This window comes from Cardiocondyla obscurior, linkage group LG04 (assembly GCF_019399895.1).
Source record: "Cardiocondyla obscurior isolate alpha-2009 linkage group LG04, Cobs3.1, whole genome shotgun sequence".
Lineage (NCBI taxonomy): Eukaryota > Metazoa > Arthropoda > Insecta > Hymenoptera > Formicidae > Cardiocondyla > Cardiocondyla obscurior.
Window position 1 is genome coordinate 8,225,733 of NC_091867.1, and position 21,299 is coordinate 8,247,031.

Consider the following 21,299-nt stretch of genomic DNA (forward strand, 5'->3'; position numbering starts at 1 on the left):
GAAAAAAAAAAAAAAAAAATGAATGAAGATTTGTCCGACGGTGAAATACCTGTTTTTCATGCCACAGAAGCGAGTAACGAAAGCAACTCGAGAAGAAAACCGTGATAATGCATTAATGAACTAATTCAACAGAATATTGAGAAACTTCGTATAAAGAAACGCGCAAACGTCAGACTTAATTTCTTTTAGACTGTTGCAAGGAGATTAGAAATATCAGATTAAGATCGGAAATTATCGAGATAAAACAGACAGTAATACCTAATTAAAATAATCGAAAAATACATCCTTTTTAAAAAAAACTTTTTCTTTCAATTCACATCTCAGCTATTATCGCGAATAATATAACGTGACAAAAATATAAAATTAACTTTTCTAAATAAAAATCTGTTTAGTATCGGTCGTCTGGTCACTGTCTAGCGCGGACCATGTATCTAAATACATAGATATCTAAACGCTTTTCGCTGCGTACTTGTTTACTGTTGTGTGTTGATCTTACGCAACTCTCGCTCGACTGCCGAATTCGCCGGGCAAACCGGTTCTTGCCGCCCGCATAGGATAGCACGTGCAGTATACTAGTACGCGGCGAAAAACGTTTAGATTTCCAGCTTTTCTAGCTCGTTATTAGCCGGTAATAATTGTCTAATACTTGAAACGTTACGAAGGTTACATTTCTGGCTCAGTGGTGGACAGTTTTGTTAGACGGTCACGAGATAAACCACGGATTGGCTAGTTAATCGTTAGATAACGGTAAGGCTAAAATTTCCATTCAGGTATTCACAGCCTGACGAGAAAAAAAAGTATGTACGTAAATTATGCATTCGAGCTGCGAAGCTAGCAAAGGTCCGGTCTAACTGGCTGGACCTTTTTTATTCATATATTTTTGTTTAAAACAGCTATTGTTTGCGACCCACCGAATTGACGCTTAATGATCGAAATATTATTCAGTCCTGACATATACATTATCCTGTCTGTTGCGAATAAATTGTGTACGACTCCGCCGGCGATACAAAATTCAGCGCAAACTGTTAATCAATCAACCAGTCCAGACGGTTAGCTGAAATATTCTGTTTGCGGGACGAACCGATACCTCCGCCAATACGTCACGGCTCGCTTAAAGTACACGTTCAATTATTCATGAAATTGTCGGCCGAACATCACGCCTCGTATGTCTTGAGATCACGTTCTATTCGTAGATCGCGTACGAGTGCAATCAATGCCCGGTGGAATCGTCAAGATTGCCATTATTGGCGAGACCTCGCGGGCGATTTCTACCGCCGGTCTTTCGCACACGAAGAAAAATTTATTCGATTAATACAAATTAATTATATCGGCACACGAGGGTCTCGGTCGGAAATTTTCGGCAATCACGCACCTCGTCGAAGAGAATAAAAAAAGACCCAAAGTTACTTTAACCCCGTGTCTTTTGTGTCCAGTCCTTCCTCCACTTATCTCGCACCGGTTGGCGATGCGTAAATATTTCAGGCGCGTGCAAACGCGACTAATTAGAAACGCATTATTACCATCTCTTCCCCCCTCCGTCCCTCCCTGAGCTGCGAGAACGTAATTAATTAAGCGGCCTCTACAGAGGAAGGCTTGGCCGTAAGAATTCTACGACCGTTACAAAACTGCCGTTAATAAATCTAGGCTAATTAGTTAGAAGCGAGGGCGAGTTACGTACGCCGACATGTTTTATGCATTGTTTGAACCGAGTTGGCAAAGTGCGACGTGCACATTATAGCCGGTGCAGCCGTCATCTCGACGCGAGAACATCAGCACTTAGCTCTCGCGCGTAAAAAAAAAAAATTGATTAACATATCTTTCGTGATCTGTAGTCGCCGGTTTTTTTGCACAATCGCCCGTACCTATCGCGCTGCGTACTAATTACAGTCTTCTATGTCACATTCGAAATTCCAGTTTGCGCAATTAAGATCGGTTTAACGCAAATTACTAAAGTAACAATCTGCCGGCGATAATACACCGTAAAAAAAAAACTGAAGTGTCGAAAACTTTTACGGTTTAACTTATCGCGGTTTAAAAAGTTTACTTAATGTTATAAAACTGCATTTATTTTTTAATCTATCTAATCGGCAGCAATTTAGCTCGAGCCCCCGCGGCCAAAAATTGATAAATTAAATTGATAACCGCTCTCGGATCGTGTATTGTTCTAAAAATGGCGATTTAATCGAATTCACAGCGGCACTACGGCCAAGCCTTGAAAAAGTCGAAAGGTCGGCATGTTTAATTGATTCTTTTAAGCAGCGATATCGATATTAACTTAATTTACGGCGATTCTAGCCGGTGGTACAAACGAAAATTAATCATTTAACTCGATACATTTGCAACGGGTATTTTAATGCGCGAGCACGCGATCGCGATCGATCGCCGGCGCGACTCGATTCACGTCACCACGCGTTCTCCTCGTCGGACTGGTTGGCAAAATGCTCAGGAATGGACCAGAAACGGACGGGGGAGCAACAGTTGCGTAGGGTGGGTGGATGCGCGGCTGATGAAGGAGTAAAGCGGAGGATGGTAGCAGGGGTCGGACGAGGGATGAGAAGCACACGTAGAAGGGGGTTGAAACTCGGCGGCCGACCGCCGATGTGACGTGCCTCAGTACTCTCCACCAGTATTCATCCAGCGTTCGCATCGCGAGCAACCCCCAGCAAGCCTCCGTAAGAAATCACGTTCGTAAAAAAGGAAAAAAAAAAAAAAAAAAAACCCAACGAAATCGCGATCGGTTATTAACTGAGATCGACTCCGCTCGAAACATAAATCGATTTTTGCGGACCCGTCGCGTTTCCCGTCGCGCTCAAGTTACATTTGAAAAAGTTATCAATCGAACATTGACGTGCGAACGGTGGTGATCCGGTGACAATATCGAAAATGCGAGGGGCTGTCCCTGGCAAGTGCGTCGAGGTACTACGATGCGTGAGCGCAGCGATCGCAATTCTACCTAGAAGTTCGATATTAAGCGGCGATACCACGTGGAACGTGGTCCACGATTTTCGTATCTTCAATCAGGGTTTGGATTCACGAGCGAGATTGTTCGGCAGACAAATTTTAATTTAATTTTACCGCAGCCTCGTTAAGCGAAATACTTGGCAACGTTTTTCGAAGGACATTAAATACATGAAGGCAATCACGGTAACTAACTCCTGTCCACGCATGTTAATACATCCCGGAGTTTTTTAAATCACGTATATTTTATTATTACGCTCATTAAAAATTGCGCGTCATTACCTTCTTAGAACCCAAGTGCGTCAAAGTTTCGCATAATTATACGTCGGCTGAAAAGTCCCAAAACGATGCGTGGGTGTCGTAAAAAGCCAGATGAACATATACGTGCTGTACTGATATCCGCGAAATATTTCCGTAATATCGCACAACTGACGGCACTCCTACGCAACGTTCGTGCTATAGAATGTAGATCCCGATAATCGTGGTATTTGTGCCCGGAATGCGAGTGTAAAACTGCGGGGAATATCGAGAAAATAGAAAGCCGCGAAAGAATACCATTGGGGAAAAAAAAGAAAAAAAAAAAAAAAAACATCGAAATAACAGGCATTAATATAGATTATAGATAGTACTTTAGCACCGAAATAAGCGCAGAATAATTAGTCTCATTATCGATTCCATTTATCTACACGCGTTCTACCGCACAGTAACCTACGTCATTTCAATGGAATTATCATTGATTCCTTTGATCCGTGTGGAATTCACGTACGAATTATTTCACTTTACATATCTCTCTCTCTCCGCATAAAAATTATTAACAATTCAATAAAAACGAGCCTTCGCAAGGTTCTTCTAATTTGTCGTTGTTATCGCAGCTCTCTTTTTTACGAACGTAATTATCGAATGCGGTGAATCTAATTTTAATACTTTTATCTTAATTTTGTAATTGAGGAATATAGCAAGGATGTCCTCTGGATAGGACGTGCTTAAACTATCCAAGAGACATCCATGTGCTATTTGGATAGGACCTCTCGAGAGGCACGGCAAGTCGAAAGCAGTGCTCGAAAACCTTCTTGTTCAGCTAAACGTATATTTGAAAGAGACGAAGAGGCGGCCTTGCTAAACACAATAGCCGTGAGCCATTGGTTGCAGCGTTGGCAATACAGCGAAAAGAGGGAGGCGCAGCTAAACACAAATGACACGAGCAGATCGATCGATCGACGATTAAATGATTAAACGATTAAAGCATAATTCGCAGCATTGAGAGGGATATTTAGATTTGCGTTTCAAGGACTCGCAACGAAGCACGGTTGAACGAGATCCATACAAAGAAATAATTGCGTGCGCGATGTAGACGTAATTAATAGTAAAAGCTATTTGAATCCGTTATTTCTTTTTCATGTTTTTTTTTATTTTATTTTTTTATTTTTATTTTTTTATCCGCGATGAGACGTCGAGATATAAAGTTTTTTAATTTAATTTAGTTTTCTCTCTCACGTTGAATGGTTCAATCACGGACGAAAGATTGCCCGCATCGGGGGTATATCTGCCCGCGGCCAAGTGATTTTCCAGTTATGCAAGTTTTCCAGCATCCACCGGTCCCATTCAAACGGGTCTCGCCGTAGCGTCGACTACCGCCGGAAATTTACGGGGTGACATAATTTCCGCGCGGCCCAATGCCCCGCCGAAAAAGGCGCGCCCCCGTCTTCGTGTCAGTTGCCCCCGTGCGCTCGTTGAATAACCGGAGGAAAAAAAAAAAAAATTCATAAATCATCGACTACGGAAACGCGAAAGTTACAGATCGATCCGGCGAGTTATTTTCACCTCCGGCATAAAATTTTTCACGTCGCGCTTGTTATCGTCTGTTATGAATATCACAAACTCGAAATACTCATAGTGATAATAACTTCGAGAATATATTTACCAAAATTTTATTTTAAATTTTTTACGTCCGTAGCCGATGCGCATAGTACCGAATGTTAATTTCACTCTAATTATTCGTAGATTTGTCAACGATTGGGATTTTCAAAATTAACTACAAAAAAAAAATCTACGGAAAGTATCCTCGAAACTGGCAGATAATAGATTTACAAGTTTTTTTAATCGTAATTAGAACAAACCATGCTTCTTGCGAGCCTTATATTTTTTCGATCCCCTTAAACAATAGAATATCTCTCGTAATTTACAAAATACAGGAGTAGCAATTGAATCGCGCTTCAAAGCGGAGTTCGACGATACTATTAAATAAGGACGACAGTTACGGGACGAACGGAAAGAGAACGGATAATAAGTTCGTCTCTCTATGCCAATAATGCAACGGGCCCGTGAGAAAATAAAAGTAATAATAAAATTATTCCATCAGTGATTTAACTTTTCTTCGGGGCTTGATCCGGGTGGATCAGACGGGCCCGGCTCGTAATTTGAACTTCGTTCCTAGGAAGGCAACTTTCGTCCTTCAGCGCGACTGTTCGGCAAAAAGTTCGGAAGAGATCTTCGCGAGGAAGATCCTTCATGATACCGGTATTGCGCTCCGACAACAAACAAGAGGCGAAAAACGGGAAATGTCATATGCGTCTGCCAGCTGTTGCGTATTTTAAAGCTGAAAAGCGTGTGACGCGCATGTTTCATGGCGTGACACGTGCTCCGTTGCACAGCATCTCGATAAACGGGCCACTGCTATGCGACAGAACGGATTGCGTCATAATATTCGGAGATGATGGTCTTTGCCCGGCGCGGTAATCCATCAATTTTCTCTCATTTACAGAAAAACAGAACAGAATGCTTAATCCTAAAAGTATTTCTAAAGAAACGAACGTGCCTCTTTGAAGTATCTTCAAATTTATTTAACGTAGCCTTCACATTCGTTATTATTCTCAAAATCTTTAAAATATATTACAATCGGGAAAGAAATAGATATTCTATATATGAAAAATGATTGCGCACTGTATAAAGTCTCATCAAAGATATATAACTTGTAATTTGTATTATTTCAGATGATAAATTTTTTTTTTGTTAATGCACAATTAGCGGCAGGCGGATGATTTATTATGATTTGAATTTTTTTGCGATATATTGTTGTGATAGGACGCATTAAGACGTCAAGTCTACTGAACTGAACGTATTCATTGGATGATTAATTCGTCGCGATGACGCGTAGAAAGTCGGTGGACAATTATGCTTGATCGAGTGCGGAAATAATAATGCTCTTATCGTTTTTAGCGCTGATTTTCAGACGTTTATACGAGAATCAAGTATGCACGGGTGCAGACGCGATTAATAAAAAGACAAAGTCACTCGTGTAAATATAAATGCAGCCTCCCTCCCGTAATGGCGTTCGTTTAAAGCTGTACCGGAAATACGATTTTATTTCCATTAAAATTTGCTTAATGTACCGAGAAGACTGGATTAATTTTGCTCGGTAATAATAACGTGACTCTAAATGCATCTCTTCGACGGTACTGAGAGCTCTCTCGCAAATTCGACACTGCGTTTCCGATACGTCTTTCCCCTCCTTCGCGATCAAACTATTTCGAACCGATAGAATCCCGACGGGATTTATGCTAATTTCAAGATCGAGTACGACATAGATTGCGCGGCAAATGACGTGTGAAGGGGATAGATAGAAAACGTTGTAATGTACGGTATTGGGTTTTGTGGCAAAACGTGGCTTTAAAGCGAGCGAAAATAGAACGAACAGCGGCGACCGATGATACCTGATGAAAGGGTTCCCTTAGCGGCCTCTCTCTCTTTCTCTTTTTCATACCGCTTCTTTCTACTTCCCCGAAGAAATTCGTTGGGTATCGAACAGATGAGACGAAGGAGGAAGGGAGTTTAGAATGGTTTACGCCGCTGCCGAGTAGTTGCGACAGATATAGACCGCGAGATAAACGACGTATTACCGGTATAAAGCAACTTCACCGACGCACGGCGACGGCTATACCTGTCAGCACGATGTACCACTGCACTCGTATCTTTGCCATAGCCTCTTTTCTCGATCCAATTCAACGAATCCGTGGCGTACGTGTGCGCCGTACGTACGTAGGTTCGGGGATATGCGCCTCACACGTGCACGCGCGGGAACACAATAAGATTCGCGTTCAACATCGAAAAGTGAAAATTCGAGGAAGTCTTAGAATAGAAACCGCGAATGGAGGCGAAAGGAAAAATAGAATCCTCGTGAATTTTTATGAAAATTCGATATTAGATAGTAGCACGTAACACTCGAGATAGACCGAACTACGGTGAACGAGATTTCATTAAAACGTGCGTAAGAAAAATACAAGTCCGCCTTATCGAGTTGTATCTATAATTACAGCACCCGGGATATATCTTGCCTTTTCTTTGCCAGCAAAATTGATATAAAGTGTTCGCGGGGAATTTAATGGGCCATGAATCGGAAAGGCACGGTATCAGACGTGTAAACGCTAACTCTACCCTCCTCGCCCCCGTTGATTGCCCGACATTTTGTCGCTGTAACGACGCGGCAATCATATCCATTAAGCATATTGCATTTATCTCCACACTTCGTGTAATTATTGCGTCACAGTGGCGCAATCCGCGATATCGGGGTACCAATTGATTGTGGGAACATCAATTTGGCGATCTCATTTGACATGCACCCGTGGGCGCGAGGTTACGCGTTTCGTGCACGTAACGGCACGCGATCGACATTGATTTTGCCATTTAATGGATCGTTCGATTTTTACGACGGTCTAGCCCGGATTTTATTAAACGGCTTTTCTACGGCCGTGTTTTTCTTTCCTCTTGTGCTTTTTGGTTCTCACGCCTCAGCGATTCCACCCTCGGCAAGCACGCGTCAACGATAAAAGCAACGTTTTCCGCGGCCAATTTTTCTTGCGTGTAACGATAAAATTGTTGTTTTTATCTCGAAAATATTTCGGCCAGAATAAATCCGCGAAATATAATTAATTAATTAAAGTCGTTACGGTTACGTAAAATGAAATACAATTACAGAAAGAAAAATTACAATAATATAACTCGCAGCTAATGTGGTAAATTCGTAGTTCATAAATCAAGTCTTTACTTTTTTTTTCTTTTTTTTCCCTCCCGAAAACTCAGCACGTTTTGAATACGCGAAAAAACTTTTTCGGCGAAGTACACAAAAGTTTTATAAAAATTTAGAATGTATACAGTGAGATAGTTTTCGAATGCAGCGAAGACGAAAGTTTTAGTTGCAACTTCTCGCTGAAAAGGATTATGCCCGACGGTATTCTCGGAATGGACAGGTTGACAGACGTTAAAGGAGCATAAGAGGAAAGTTTTTGCGCACGAGATGGTCTCTCCCCGTCGCGATTAAATGTATGCATGGGATACGTTGGTGCATCTTAGGCAATCACGGTTGCAGAAAAAAAAAGTGGCTGAGTCGCGAACGTGTTAAACGAACCGCGACGTCGTAATTTCCAACGACGGTTTGCGATGCACTTTTAATTTCGCCGGGACGAAAGATACGCGCGCTTTTACAAAGTAGACCGACCCCGGCGACTCGCAAGTTGCCAACCCAGAGAGAAACTACGAAATTCCTTATCAAATTTCCAGTACATTATTTCTCACGGAATATTGCAATTCGCATAGAAATACGAGCCGCATTAACGATTCAGGATAGAAGACGGGGAATTATTAGTGGCTTCGACAATGTGCGCGAACATGAAATACGTGGGAGCAGTTAGTGCGATGTGTGAGTGTCCGATGATACAGACATGTACCACCTGATATTCGCGAGAGAATTTAATATGCGAGAGAAATATAGAGAAAGGATTCTATTTTTTATTTCTTTTAAATTTTTACTTCGCATAATTATTTGCATTAAAATTTATTTGAATAAATTCGAAAGAAGTGATAACCGTACTACTTTTTTTTTTTTTAATATAAATTGAATTATAAAATCTTATTTGTTTGGAACAAATAAATTAGATTTTTTTTTTCTTTTTTTTTTTAATATAGAATGGTTGTACAGCACGTAAATTGACTGCGATTCGATCTTTTATCTCGTTCATCGGAGTATGTCATTTTTCTATCTAATACACACACGTTCAAAACTGATAAAATACATTTTATTTTTTATTCGAACGTTGAATCGACAACAAATCTCATTTCGCGGGAGAATATTTTTCTTTATGCTGCATCACGATCAACTCGCGACAAAGTTTATCCTCTGCCGTTTTTTTTTTTTTACGCCACGATTGGCCAGACAATTAATCCCGCAATAATGAATTGTCGGTTCTGAACGTTATTTTTTTTTTTCTCTGATAGAAATCTCGTCCGCTTTTCGTCGCGTAGCAGTAATCTTTTCCTTTGCTTTTATCGTTTTTAAAAAATATTTTATCAGTGCAATCGGTTCTTCTCAAGCTCCTATATCACAAAACTCAGTAATCTATGAAAAACCTTTCCGTCCTGCGTAATAAATTTTTTTTAGATAGGATTTATTTTTTATCGTGACCCCTGGCAATAATGTAATTTTCGGGGATTTAATTTATAAGGAATCCCCTTACGAAGTGTGTTGCGAAACTTGATTCTGCGAGAATTCATCTAGAAGTTTTATGTAAAAAAAAAAAGTATTATACGCTACAGGATCATGGCAGAAAAAATGGTTGTATTTTCATGCGACTTGGACGCGACGTACAAACGTATCGCAAATAAACTACTTCGCGAAATGGTTTATTTGCAATATGTTGTAATAAAATTTTTAATTCATTTTTTCCATTTGCCTTTTACATGAGAATCCAATTACTTGTTTTAATTAATTAATTACAACCCCTTTCATTTCGCGTAAATGGTAGCGTATGCTCAGCGAAATTTAAATAGTAACTATACCATTCCGTAAATATGAATGTTTCCAGTCAATGAATCGACATATCAAAAGCAAGTTTCGAGTCACGTAAAACACCAAAACGAAAGTTCAACGTTATTGAATATCGCACGTTTAATAATATGTATAACGTTATATCGAGATTATGCTAAATCGAATAAACGGATTCATTGCAACTCCTTTATGAAAATATTATCGTTGCAATTGATAGAATATTATTACCACACACTTAAGTACATGGCATCATGAATATTATTACGCAGTCGGTATAATTTGCATATTTAATTTAGGTACATGACGATATTGATCTACAAAGAAAACGCAACTTAAAATTTCACATTTAAACTCATTAAATTACTTAATTTGATTAGTACCGACATACGAAGCATTCTTAAAGGAAGGAGCTAAGCGATAAATTATTAATAGCTTTGGTCCTGCAATATTAATAATGCCGGAACCTTTTAAAAGGGATTATGCAACGTGTTTGCATGAAAATAATTAAAGTACAAACAAGTTAAAAATTGAAGAAGAAATTCTGCGCAATAAATTGCAAATATGACGATTAAATTAGCAAAATGTAGTTTTATAATTAGAAATAAAGAGAGAAAATATACCGTTCCAGCCAATCGGTATCGGTTCTGTATTTTAAATTAAATTTAAAATAGTATAAAGATTAAATTATACATATATTAGTTCATAGGCTTTATGGCACAATTACGTCCGATATAATTGGTTTTTCTTTTAACGAACGAAAGAAATAAACGCAGATATAATAGGCTAATATTTCATGCAAATGATAATAATTGCTGATATCGGCACGTACATTCCTGTCGGCAGTAATACGCGCAACTCGACGATTCTGGTGCCGTTGGTTGCGATAACTTTCGATAATAATTCGTGAGAAATCCAATTACCGCGGTCCTGTCGGCACGCTCTCGCCATTGGTCGCATAGCTGCCACGATTCGAGTTTAGAAAGAGGTTTTTAAACTCCACAATAGAAAAAATTAAAAAAAAGAGAGAGAGAGAGAGAGAGACGTGAAAATTGTCCTACTACTTTCGCTACCACGCTGTGTCTCGGGTTACTTTTAATTAACCGCTAATTACCCTCCGCTGCGCTCAGTGCATTACAAGTATGCAAAAGCGTCATCGCGACAACGCACTCGATTTCAGCGGCGCGAATACCACCACGAGATAAATTGTTCTTCCACCCCATCTACATACAAGTGCGGTACACTCCGGAAAATATCAAAAATTACTGAAATGTTCGTGTAGCAAACGTGAGTGTGACACGGTTTTGCAGAAATGATCGTCGAAAATTTGCCGATCGCTACGCTCGCAGTCCGAGCTGCCTGAGGCCCCGAGCGGATTCATTTTTACACCGCAGTTACGCGCGCTGCGCGACGAAAAGTTTCCCCCGTTACGCGTGCAAGTAGAGGCACGTCGATGAAATAAAAAGGGACTACGGTGGTGGACACGAGGACGGAGCTTGGCTGGGCTTGCCGTGGATGCACGCGGGTAATGGTGAAGGAAGCCTGCACGCGCACAATGCACCTGATAACCTTAAATTCCCTGCTGATGTTCGACCTCGTGTTCCTGTTTTTCCTGTTCCTCATCGGGGTCTCCTGCGTCGTGTACTACATGCCCGGTGGTTCACGTGGACACACCATCGCGCCGTACGAGATCATCACGGCGCGAATGCCGCCGCGCTATGACACACCGATCGACAATGTGTAAGGTGGGTATGGGAGTGAATGCGAATCGCAGACATCGACCAGGGTGAATGAGATTGCGCGGAGATGTTCCGCCAGACATCGGGATTTCGCCACCCCCGCGGATTCATGAATAGCCGATGAAAGCGCGCAACGGTTTTTTTAGAAATCGATTCACCACGCGGGACACGGAATCGCTCTGTTATAGGTGTCATGTTCTCGGGCTGGCTCGCGATCAAATTGTCCATTGACGTTCTCGATTTGAAAACACCGTGGTCGCGTACGCAACACTGATTTGATTACGAGCGATCCAAACTTCCTGCATGATTGTGCATCGCGCAATTTTGATCGGCGTTCTGATTAAATCGTGCGAAATCGGAATGGCTACCTTCCGCTCGACGCTAACTGATTGTCCGCTAATTAAATACCAGCCCCCCTTTCTCGTAATCGCTCGTAAACGAATGCGCTAACGTTATTACACGCGCATTTGTCTGCCTTTCGCAAATGTTTCCGCGGTGACATTGGAAAAAAAAAAGGAAAGAAAAAAAAGCACGATTTTGGTGGTTTAGAAGCGAGGCGCGATAGCAACGAAAATTAATGGCCAGCCAACCGTTGAAATGTAATGGCAAATGAAATATCCGGTGCGCGTCTGATTACGTACCGATCACTGAAAGCAGTTATCGCATGATCAGGTCTGTCAAAAACACTCAAGGCTGCCTCTTTTCAACTTACGCGACCGAATTCGGATATTGCATAATTCAACGCTGTTCTGCTTCGGGCGTTGCATAAAAGGTGACCGAGTTGCATGAATGGTTGCACGTATGCCCATTGTACGGCCAAGAATAACCTAAAACGCGGGAGCGATCGAATGTGATTCAAAATAAATGGCATTTGGCTTAAATGACGTACGTCTTAATAGAAATATCATACGTCTCGTTAAAATTATGCAATCCCGCGAAACGAATATCACGCTAATAATAAGGCGTCCGAAAATAAACGGATCGATAGTCGCGGCATTACCATTTCAATGCCTAAATTTAGACGGGGGCAACGAATTAGAAAATACGTACTGACAAAAGTGACGAGGTTTGCATACGCAAAAAGGTCAAAGTTTTACCTCGTGGAATATTATCGTCTAATTTGGAGGCGATATTGACACATCCCTTTAATAATCGACTTTGCGCGCCGAGCAACGCGACTTCGGCACCGTTATCCGAATTAGCCCGTTAATTGCCCTCGACGTTTTCCTGTTACCGACGGGCCAAACCCCGCGGAAAACCGGCGCCCGGCCACGCGAAATGGAATATTTGTCGCAGAAAATTAATATTTCCGCAAAGTTTCTTTGCGCTCGCCGCCGGGAGAAATCAAGGTTGATATACACGACGCTGCAGACTGTAGAGAATCACAAACAACGATATTAATGAAGAACGAAAGTTTCCCAACTGGGATGACGCTCTAACTTTTCGGCGAACAAACGACGTGACAAAAATAAAAAAAAAAAAAAAAGAAGCATAAAGTTCTAAGTATATAAAGTAAATTACTGCAACTGACGAAAGAATAACAAATGTACGTGTCGTACTTAATTTTCTTTTTCTATATCAGATAAACTTTTAATTAATTAAATTTAGCTTCGTTTAGAATAGTTTGCAAGTGATGCACGAATTTATTCGTTGCTTAAAATTGAAAATAATTAGCTTTCCGAAAATTAAAAATTAAAAAAAAAAAAAAACTGGGTAGATATTATTATCGCCAATAACGCAACGTCAATTTAAAAGCGACGAATAATTGTAAAGATGAAAATGATTGATATTGCAGTGGGAAAGCGCGAGGCAATATTTGCAATAAATCCTATCGCTGTGCAATCTAACGTTTTGAACTGCGTGGTTGTGTGCGGACCTACGGCATATCCATCATCGAGTCACTATATTTTACGACAGTTCATTGATTAAAAATGATGGGAAGATAATGCGCGATAGGGATGCGTAAGCCAATGTCAATACGCGAGACAGATATCAATCACGAAATGGACCGTTGGGGGTGAAAGACTAATCAAGGTGTTTGTTGACATCGCGAATAACCGCGATCACAATAACGATCCAATTGCATCGCCCTAATTACTCCTGGAAAAGTTACGTCTCTCAGAAAATTGTTCAATTTATAACTTTGTTGACGGAATGAAATTCATGCGTGGTTTAATGGTATGCATGATGTTGGGGTGCGTGCAACGAATGGGAAAATTCAGCCCGGCGATAACTTCGTAATGTACGTCAATGTGAAACGGCCCAACCGAGTAAAGTCGAACACGTTGTAAATTGACAGCCGTCGTACCATACAGGTAATAACAATTAAAGTTATCCCGAACGAACAAATAGGGAACGGTCGAAGAATTCGATGTAAGTGTACCTGATAAAACTGCAATTCGTGAAGAAAGAAAAAAAAAAAAAAAAAGAAAAAAGAAAAAAAAAGAAACAAAAGACAAGATAGAAACTTCGTGTCGCTTCGAAAATATTTTCGAAAACTTTTTCATGTATCACGTCACGCGGGAAAGTTTCACATGAAAAATCGCGGTCCTGATTACATAATAGAAAGGATAATCATAAACTGACTAGATCGGAAGTACGAGGAAGCGTAAATCGAAACACACCCGCGAGATAAAACATATATGTATATCGGGAGTAAACTATCTAAACTACAGTTTCGCGGGGAAACTCGATAATCTGAAACTTTCATGCGTGAGCTCACCGTTCATCGAACTCCTCGATATAATGCGCGAACGTTTATTTTATTAGAGAAAGTATGCAATAATTAAAGATAATTGTTATTACCGAGAAAGTTGGGATACAAATTAGACTTGCGTACGTATAAAAAAATTTTTTTTCTACGCTAATTTAACGGAAAAAAAAAAAAAATTTCGTGATGCAGCAATTTAGATGTAATATTTTAAAGTTTACCACTAAATTCGAAACCATTTGCTATTTTCCGTCAGACTCGATTGCGTTCGAACGTATTCACTTTTCACGTTAATTAGCGCGACGTGATAAATATGTAATGGATTAAATTTTGATACGATCCGGACGTGACCTACGCACGTGTACGGGACACCTTTCGTATAGAAACAGAGAAAAGCAGATAACGATAGTCCGCGTTACTCTGCTTGAAAGAGCAGTCGCGGAGAACAGTGCTGAAAACGGGACTGACGTCTATTGTTTTCCCTGACGATATATCTGTTGATTGTTCCTCGAGATGTGCATATGACGACGAGATTTCCGCAGTTGCTAGATTTATCTGCGCACACCGGGGACAAACCGCGTCGCTTGATTAAAAAATAAATTTACAGAAATACCGAGGAATGTTCACGTTCAATCGATAAACCTACGAATATCCTCGATATTCAAAAAGAATTTTGCGAGGTGTTAGAAAGCTGAGAATTTTTAACCAAAAAAATGTAACTTGCGTAATATTATCATTCCTATATTTTTTTGTGACGTTATAAAAACTTTTAAAAAAATTTTCTCACAAGATATTTGTAAAATATATCAATTTAATTTAGATTTATGTAACTTTGTATGTTTGAAAGTTAAAAAAAAAATCGTACGATATTAAACTGTATATTTATTATGCGATTTAATAAAGTCAAGCGCTCTGAAATTATGTTTGCAATAATTTTTGTCATAAAACGCTTTACTTCATGCTTGCACGCTGCACGACGTTATTGAAAAAAAAAGAACCTAAGTAACCCGTAGAAAATAATTCTTCATTCGGTGCTGCATCAAGTCGCAGCGACATGTCGAACAAAGAGGCTAACATAACAGAACTGAACAAGCAACGTGCTCCGATACCTTCAATATGCACGCTGTGGCTTGTTTGCATTTGTTTATTCGCGATACGCGCTACAGAACATGTTGCTATCATGTCGTTTCCCTGATTCTGCGCATGTTCATCGTACAGAGCAACGCGAGCACCGTCCTGACATTTAAAATCTCTATTTCGTAATTTTTATCTCTTAATGTATTCATGTCACATTAAAACATTTCTAGTTTAAACTCTTTTTATAAATATATCGTTAACGTTTTTTTTTTCTACGTTGTCATTATCTGTATATTTCAAAAATTCACGTAAAAAGTATTTCAAAGTTTTTAACGAATGACCGATATGTTACTTTATTATTTACAGAATGCCGGCGGATGTAATCGGAGGCCCGGGACTCGCAGTAGTGGCAGGAGATGTCCTTACCCTACGAGGTACAGGACTCGCTGCTGCAGAAACGTGGGCTCTCCTCTGTCAGGCGGCCCAGGCCCTCCAGGACCTTTTTCTTTCAAGTAAGTTGAAAGAGTTACGTAAGCAATTACAAATTGCTTCGATAAATGCTTTTATACAATTTAAATAATTTATTTAAAAAAAATAATAATAAATAGACTGCGGTATAAATTTGAAAAAAGTTACTAATTAAATTAAATTAATAAAAAAAAAAAAAAGAGTAAAAAATTCCGGTACCGGGAATCGAACCCGAGCCTCCTGGGTGAAAGCCAGGTATCCTAGCCACTAGACCATACCGGATTATACAAACGATCTTGTGTTAATCCGGTACTACAGTTCCAAAGATTCGCTCGAATGGCTACTTTAAACATTTTAATTTTATAATTTAAACAAACCTACCATAAAAACTGCGCTTTATTAATCTTCGCGTGCATAATTACTATTTCTAAAAACTAAATATTATTTCCCACCCGTGATAAAATCTTTCATAAAGAGATAAACCGTGATCTCTTGAAAAAGAAAATGTTACACGCCAAAACGTTTCCGCTGAATACACTGACGCTTTCGCGAACGCTATCGTCAAACCGTCGCCAGCGTTATTATAGATAATACACGCACGATTACGTCAATTCTCCCCTACATCCCTGCAGGACGGTTAAAACGTTTCAAGGGTCGAAACAGTGTATCAAGCCTGTCACGATTTGATGAGGCAGTTCTCTTACGATATATTCTTTCATATCCGACTTATTTCACGCCCCGGCGACCGTTGAGAACAAAAAAAAAGGACGTTTTCCGTATAACAGGATGCGCTATAAAAATCATATCCACCCGCCTCATCGCCGAAATGGTCAATCGAATTGCGTGGTTGATGAACCCGTCGAATAATCAAGGGCTTAGGATAAGGCAGTAGTAGCTTCCCTCTTCCCTTCTTTAGATTATTACTTATTATTGATTATTATAACTACGTGATCAACCGTCGTTCGTCAGAATAATAAAAAAAAACTATATAAAGTAAACGCCTAAGTTTTCTTAATAAAAAAAAAATGTGCGCGGCATTTAATCACGCGCATTTATTGTAAATTTTATCCCGCGTATTTATATACTTTATCACACAATTAACATATTATCCGCAAATTTTTAATTTATCGAGCTCGTAGTTAACGCACGGCTGCATTTAGTCTGTCGCCCGTACGTTTGCTTCGTGAATAAATCACGAAACGCGTAAATTCCATTGCGGTTTCATTCATTTCTAACTCTTTTGTCAAGCGATGCTCAATTTTTTAGTAAAAGAAAAAAAAAAACCGGCCTGTATTATAATAATAGCCGCGATTGGGTAAACTACCGCAGCGCGCTCGTTAATTGAATTCATTAATATCTCACGCCAGCGCTTTTTTTTTTATTTATTTTTCTCGCTGGAAAAATTCGCAATACATCTGGCGCCAGATGCCGTCATGCCACATCGCTGCTCTCTGTCGATTCATTTACGTTCCCCGTGGCGATGAGTGAATTTATCATTCGCGCGAGATTAACACACTTTCGAGATGTACTACGAAAATTACATTGCTGCGAGTGGAACGAAGACAGCGCGTCGTAGCGCGAAACAAATAATCCCCGCGATATAAAATAATATTTTATATCATTAGAAGCAGGCTTGTAAAAAAAAAAAAAAAAAAACTGTTCCGCGATTCGTCCCGACGTTTACACGTGGCGTTGCGTTGGGAAATTGCAAATAAAATCCGAAATGGGAACACCGTGATGCGTACCAGGGAGAGAGGTCGATAATATCAAATCTAGACAAAGGACAAAGGCCAGGGGGGCTGTTAAACCGCATGTATCGCGATGATTACGACGCTCTCTGAGCAAAGTCAAACGTCGAACAGGCGTGAACGTTAAATATTCAATAATTACAAACCGTGTCGAAAGACCGGCGTCGTTGTCAAAGAGACATTGCTAATCGAGTAATCGGCGACGTTGTCGCAGAATTAATCGCATCATCGAGCAAAGCTACTGTTACGGCAATCGATTACCGTCCTTTAAGATCACCCTTACGATACTTTCCGTATAGATTTAAATTTATCTTCGCGATACCATATTCAATTAACTGCGTATACATCGCGAAACTTTTAATCCTCTCTCATTTCTCAGCATAAAAATGTTTTAATAAAAAGTCTAATGACACGCACTCAGAAAAATATTTTAATCGTAACAATAAAATAAACGCAAATCATTAAGTTGCAGCGCAATGCTACGAAATATTAGTAACGCTAATAAATATGTGGTCAATGCGTGTTTGTTTTGTAACATTCGCTGTTAATTACAAGAGATTGTTAATTTCAATGCGTATCAAACGAATTAGTTGTTACATTTTGCTACAAGTACAAATAAAATTTAATTTTATTACAGTTACGTAACGTCAAGTATTTTTCTCAGTGGCGTACATTGTTTTTCGACGAGAATTACGCCGAGTCAAACAATCAAATATTTTTTTCCCTCGATCGCAAAAGTATTAAAAAAAAAAAAAAACGCTATAACGTTACGTTAAATCCGCATCTATCCGATTGGAGGCATAAAGATTTGCAAAACAATAAATTACAGAGATCAGCCCGAGTTTGGGCTTTTTCCTCGATGGTGCCGGACACCGGACCTAACTAATGGAGGCGGGTGAGGTATGGATAGTAAAGCGAAGTAACGATATATCTTCGGTATCGAAATATCCATCAGCATCCCTCCCTAGCGCCGTCGCGCGAGATTAAACGCGTCAAGCCGCGCGCTCAACACGTTGCGCTAGGCTCTCATTCTTGACTCACATACGCGCGGCTTAACAGGCGTGTTTACAATGTCGGCAATTCGGACCCTCCGAATCCTCCCTCTGGGATTGCCATGAGATATCCCTGCACGCGATTGCGATGCCGCATAGCATGACTCACGAGCGCGTTGTATAATAAGCTGTGCAACGCCGGCACTACAGAGCTCCGAATGCCAAGAATTCGTCCCAAAGTTTGCCACGAAAATTAAAACCTTCCCCCTTTTGACTTTAAACATAACGCGACACCGCAGCTTCCCTCTTTCTCAACGCTCTTAAAAAAAATATTTCTAGACATCTAGTTTACTTGACGTAACGTAATAAAATATTTAAAGTCAAGAGACAAAAAAAAAAAAATTACCTTTGAAAATTGTAATTATTAATTTTAAAGTGGCGGTGTTATTGTCAAACGTTTATCGAGATGTTATCCGTATCACCGATTTATTATAAATTTTATTAATACCGGAATGCTTTACAGTGAGGAGCCGTAATAATATTATTGCATTTCCTAGCACCGTGTGAAAATATACGTATAATTTTCCGCGTGCGTCTCAAAAGTCAACCACGCGGGATGATTCAACCGCACATCCTCGAAATAAGCTCGTGTCAGAGCTCGTGTCAGAGCTGCCGGAAGGCTCGGAATTATATTAGTCGGCATCTAAGTCGTTACCGCAAATCGATTCTGCTGCCAGCCATAATATGGCAATGTAATTATCTTCTGAATGCGAAGCATTGGAGAAAAGGAGCCGAGAAAGGGTTGAAAGCATCGTTACCGGCGACGGAAGGTGTAACGTGGAAAATTTAAGGAGTAAATATTTAGCTACGAGGGGTGCCTACTGTTGAGCGACAAATGACGCTACAAAGATGGTAGATCATTAAGCACTACATCTCGCTTGAAGAGCGTACCGGGGTCGCTTACCCTCGCAATTCTTAGCGACCCTCGGAAACCCGTCGACTTCGAGAAAAATCGGAGAGCCCGGGGGACATATCACTGTAAAATATGTATGTACATTTACATACATTTCCCATTTTTTCCGCTACCAGCTTCCCGTTCCGCTATTTCGAGCATATGCCGTACCTCATAAATGAATTGAATACAAACAGCTGCAAATCCGTTTACGTTGAAATTTTTTTTAACCCGGTGAGACTGTTTAAAGATTAAAATACTTTCTATCAAAGACCGGAAAGAACCTAATTCGCGCGCGTTTATTACATTTGGGGACATTATTATAATTTATTTGTGTTAATTACAATTGAGTGATTTGTACTTACATTTGCAGCTTTCGGTTAGGTTAGAGGAAGTTATTTTCCAACCATCCTTCCTTCCTTCCTTCCTGTCTTTTGCTGCAGTATTCTGGATCATCTTAACGTGTTGTAACACTTTCAATCACTTGACATCATATCACACTGTTCTGTCTCTTTTTAGTTTTTTTTTTTGAGTTACTATCACAAACGATTGTCTGTTTTATACTTCCGATTTTCCTAGCGTTGCTTACTTCCGCCCGGTTTTTACTTCAATCGTCCTCGATCTCGTCACAAAACACTGGCGATGTAAAACGAGGTTATTCTTGATTCTTCATTCGATTCTTCGGCGGAATGCACGACGTTGAGAATTTTCGTCAAGCGGCGAATGAGACGAGCCGCGATACAAAATGTTCCTCGCGCACTATCTTTTTCAAGCTCCTCAAAAATCGCTCGTCGAAATGGGATGAGAACCTCTGCCGCGACGAAGAAGATGGGCGAAGTGCGGATGTCACACTCCAACAATGGCGATCGCCGGAATCTGCGGAACGTCGCTGAAGGAGATGGTGCGTGAAGCGGGTCGGTAACGTCGGACGCGTTGCGTAATCGGACGCTTCGTGCGTTCCGCCCGCAACGCAATTTTGTTGTTCCGGAACACATTCTCGAAGCACGAAACGGAGCGGCGAGTGGGCGTACAAAAAATGTGCTTGCTTCCCCTAGGTCGTCCTTGATCTCGACATGCTGAGGACCGGCGCCAAGCAACGAACGAGGCGGGCCGCGACGCGAAATGTTCCCCGCGCACTTTATTTCACTCGAGTTCCTTAAAAGTCACTTATTCGAAACGGAACGAAAACCTCGGTCGCGACGAAGAATACTGGCGAGGTGCGGATCTCTTCCCGCTTCTCTCGCACAATGACGGTTGCCGGAATCCGCCGAAGAAAATCATGATGGGAGCTCCGGTCGAAAATGCCCGAGTAATACGTGACGATATTCACGTCGGACGCTCCGCGCGCGCTCGCCCGCTGCATAACCTGCTTATTCCGGAACACTTTTTCGAGGCACGAAACGAACCACTAAGCGACGAGTTGAACGACACAAATGTACGGAAAGTGTTCGTTCGTTTCTGAGTCGGCGACGTCGACGCGTAGTCATACGGGAAAATGTCCTATCCGCGGTCGAAAATACGCGTAATTGCGGAGCGATTACCGACACGACCGTACGCCCGAGGCTCCGCAACTAGACTGCTCGTTACAGATTTCGGCACTTGAAGAGAAACAGTCGACCGCGTAAAAGAAGTGAGACAGCCGATGCAACTCGATCGTCGATTGGTCGCTCCTTGTCTAGCAAAGATGGGAGACCGAGTCCGCGTAAATTCTCGGAAAAGATCCGCGACGCTGATCCGCGACTGTCAACCTTTCGACTACGAGCGAAAAAACTAAAGGGGCGATTACTAACCATCGTCTCTCATGCCTCACTCTTTACTGCACTCCCCTGTAGGTTCGATCT

The 21,299-nt window shown here is 40.8% G+C and overlaps 2 protein-coding genes and 1 non-coding gene across 5 annotated transcripts in view; 1 reads left to right on the forward strand and 2 right to left on the reverse strand.

The window, feature by feature from the left end:
* LOC139102038 (cuticular protein 19) overlaps nt 1–20,092 on the reverse strand; it is a 171,177-nt gene extending 151,085 nt beyond the window's left edge. The window contains exon 1 of the mRNA XM_070655664.1: nt 19,824–20,092. The gene's annotated coding sequence lies outside the window, so the exon portion shown is untranslated. The remainder of the gene's footprint in view (nt 1–19,823) is intronic.
* Nucleotides 1–21,299, forward strand: part of LOC139101990 (tyrosine-protein phosphatase non-receptor type 13) — a 67,183-nt gene that overhangs the window by 13,728 nt on the left and 32,156 nt on the right. Inside the window, exons 1-3 of one of the 3 annotated variants that reach the window (XM_070655552.1) lie at nt 427–3,144; nt 10,953–11,517; nt 15,665–15,810. In XM_070655552.1, coding sequence (XP_070511653.1) covers nt 15,666–15,810 — 145 coding nt within the window. In that variant the 5' untranslated portion in view covers nt 427–3,144; nt 10,953–11,517; nt 15,665. Of the gene's footprint in view, nt 1–426; nt 11,518–15,664; nt 15,811–21,299 lie in introns of those variants that run through there. The other 2 variants (XM_070655550.1, XM_070655553.1) reach the window with 2 other exon arrangements.
* On the reverse strand, nt 15,977–16,048 carry Trnae-uuc (transfer RNA glutamic acid (anticodon UUC)). The gene has a single exon. It is a non-coding gene; the product is annotated as a tRNA-Glu (tRNA).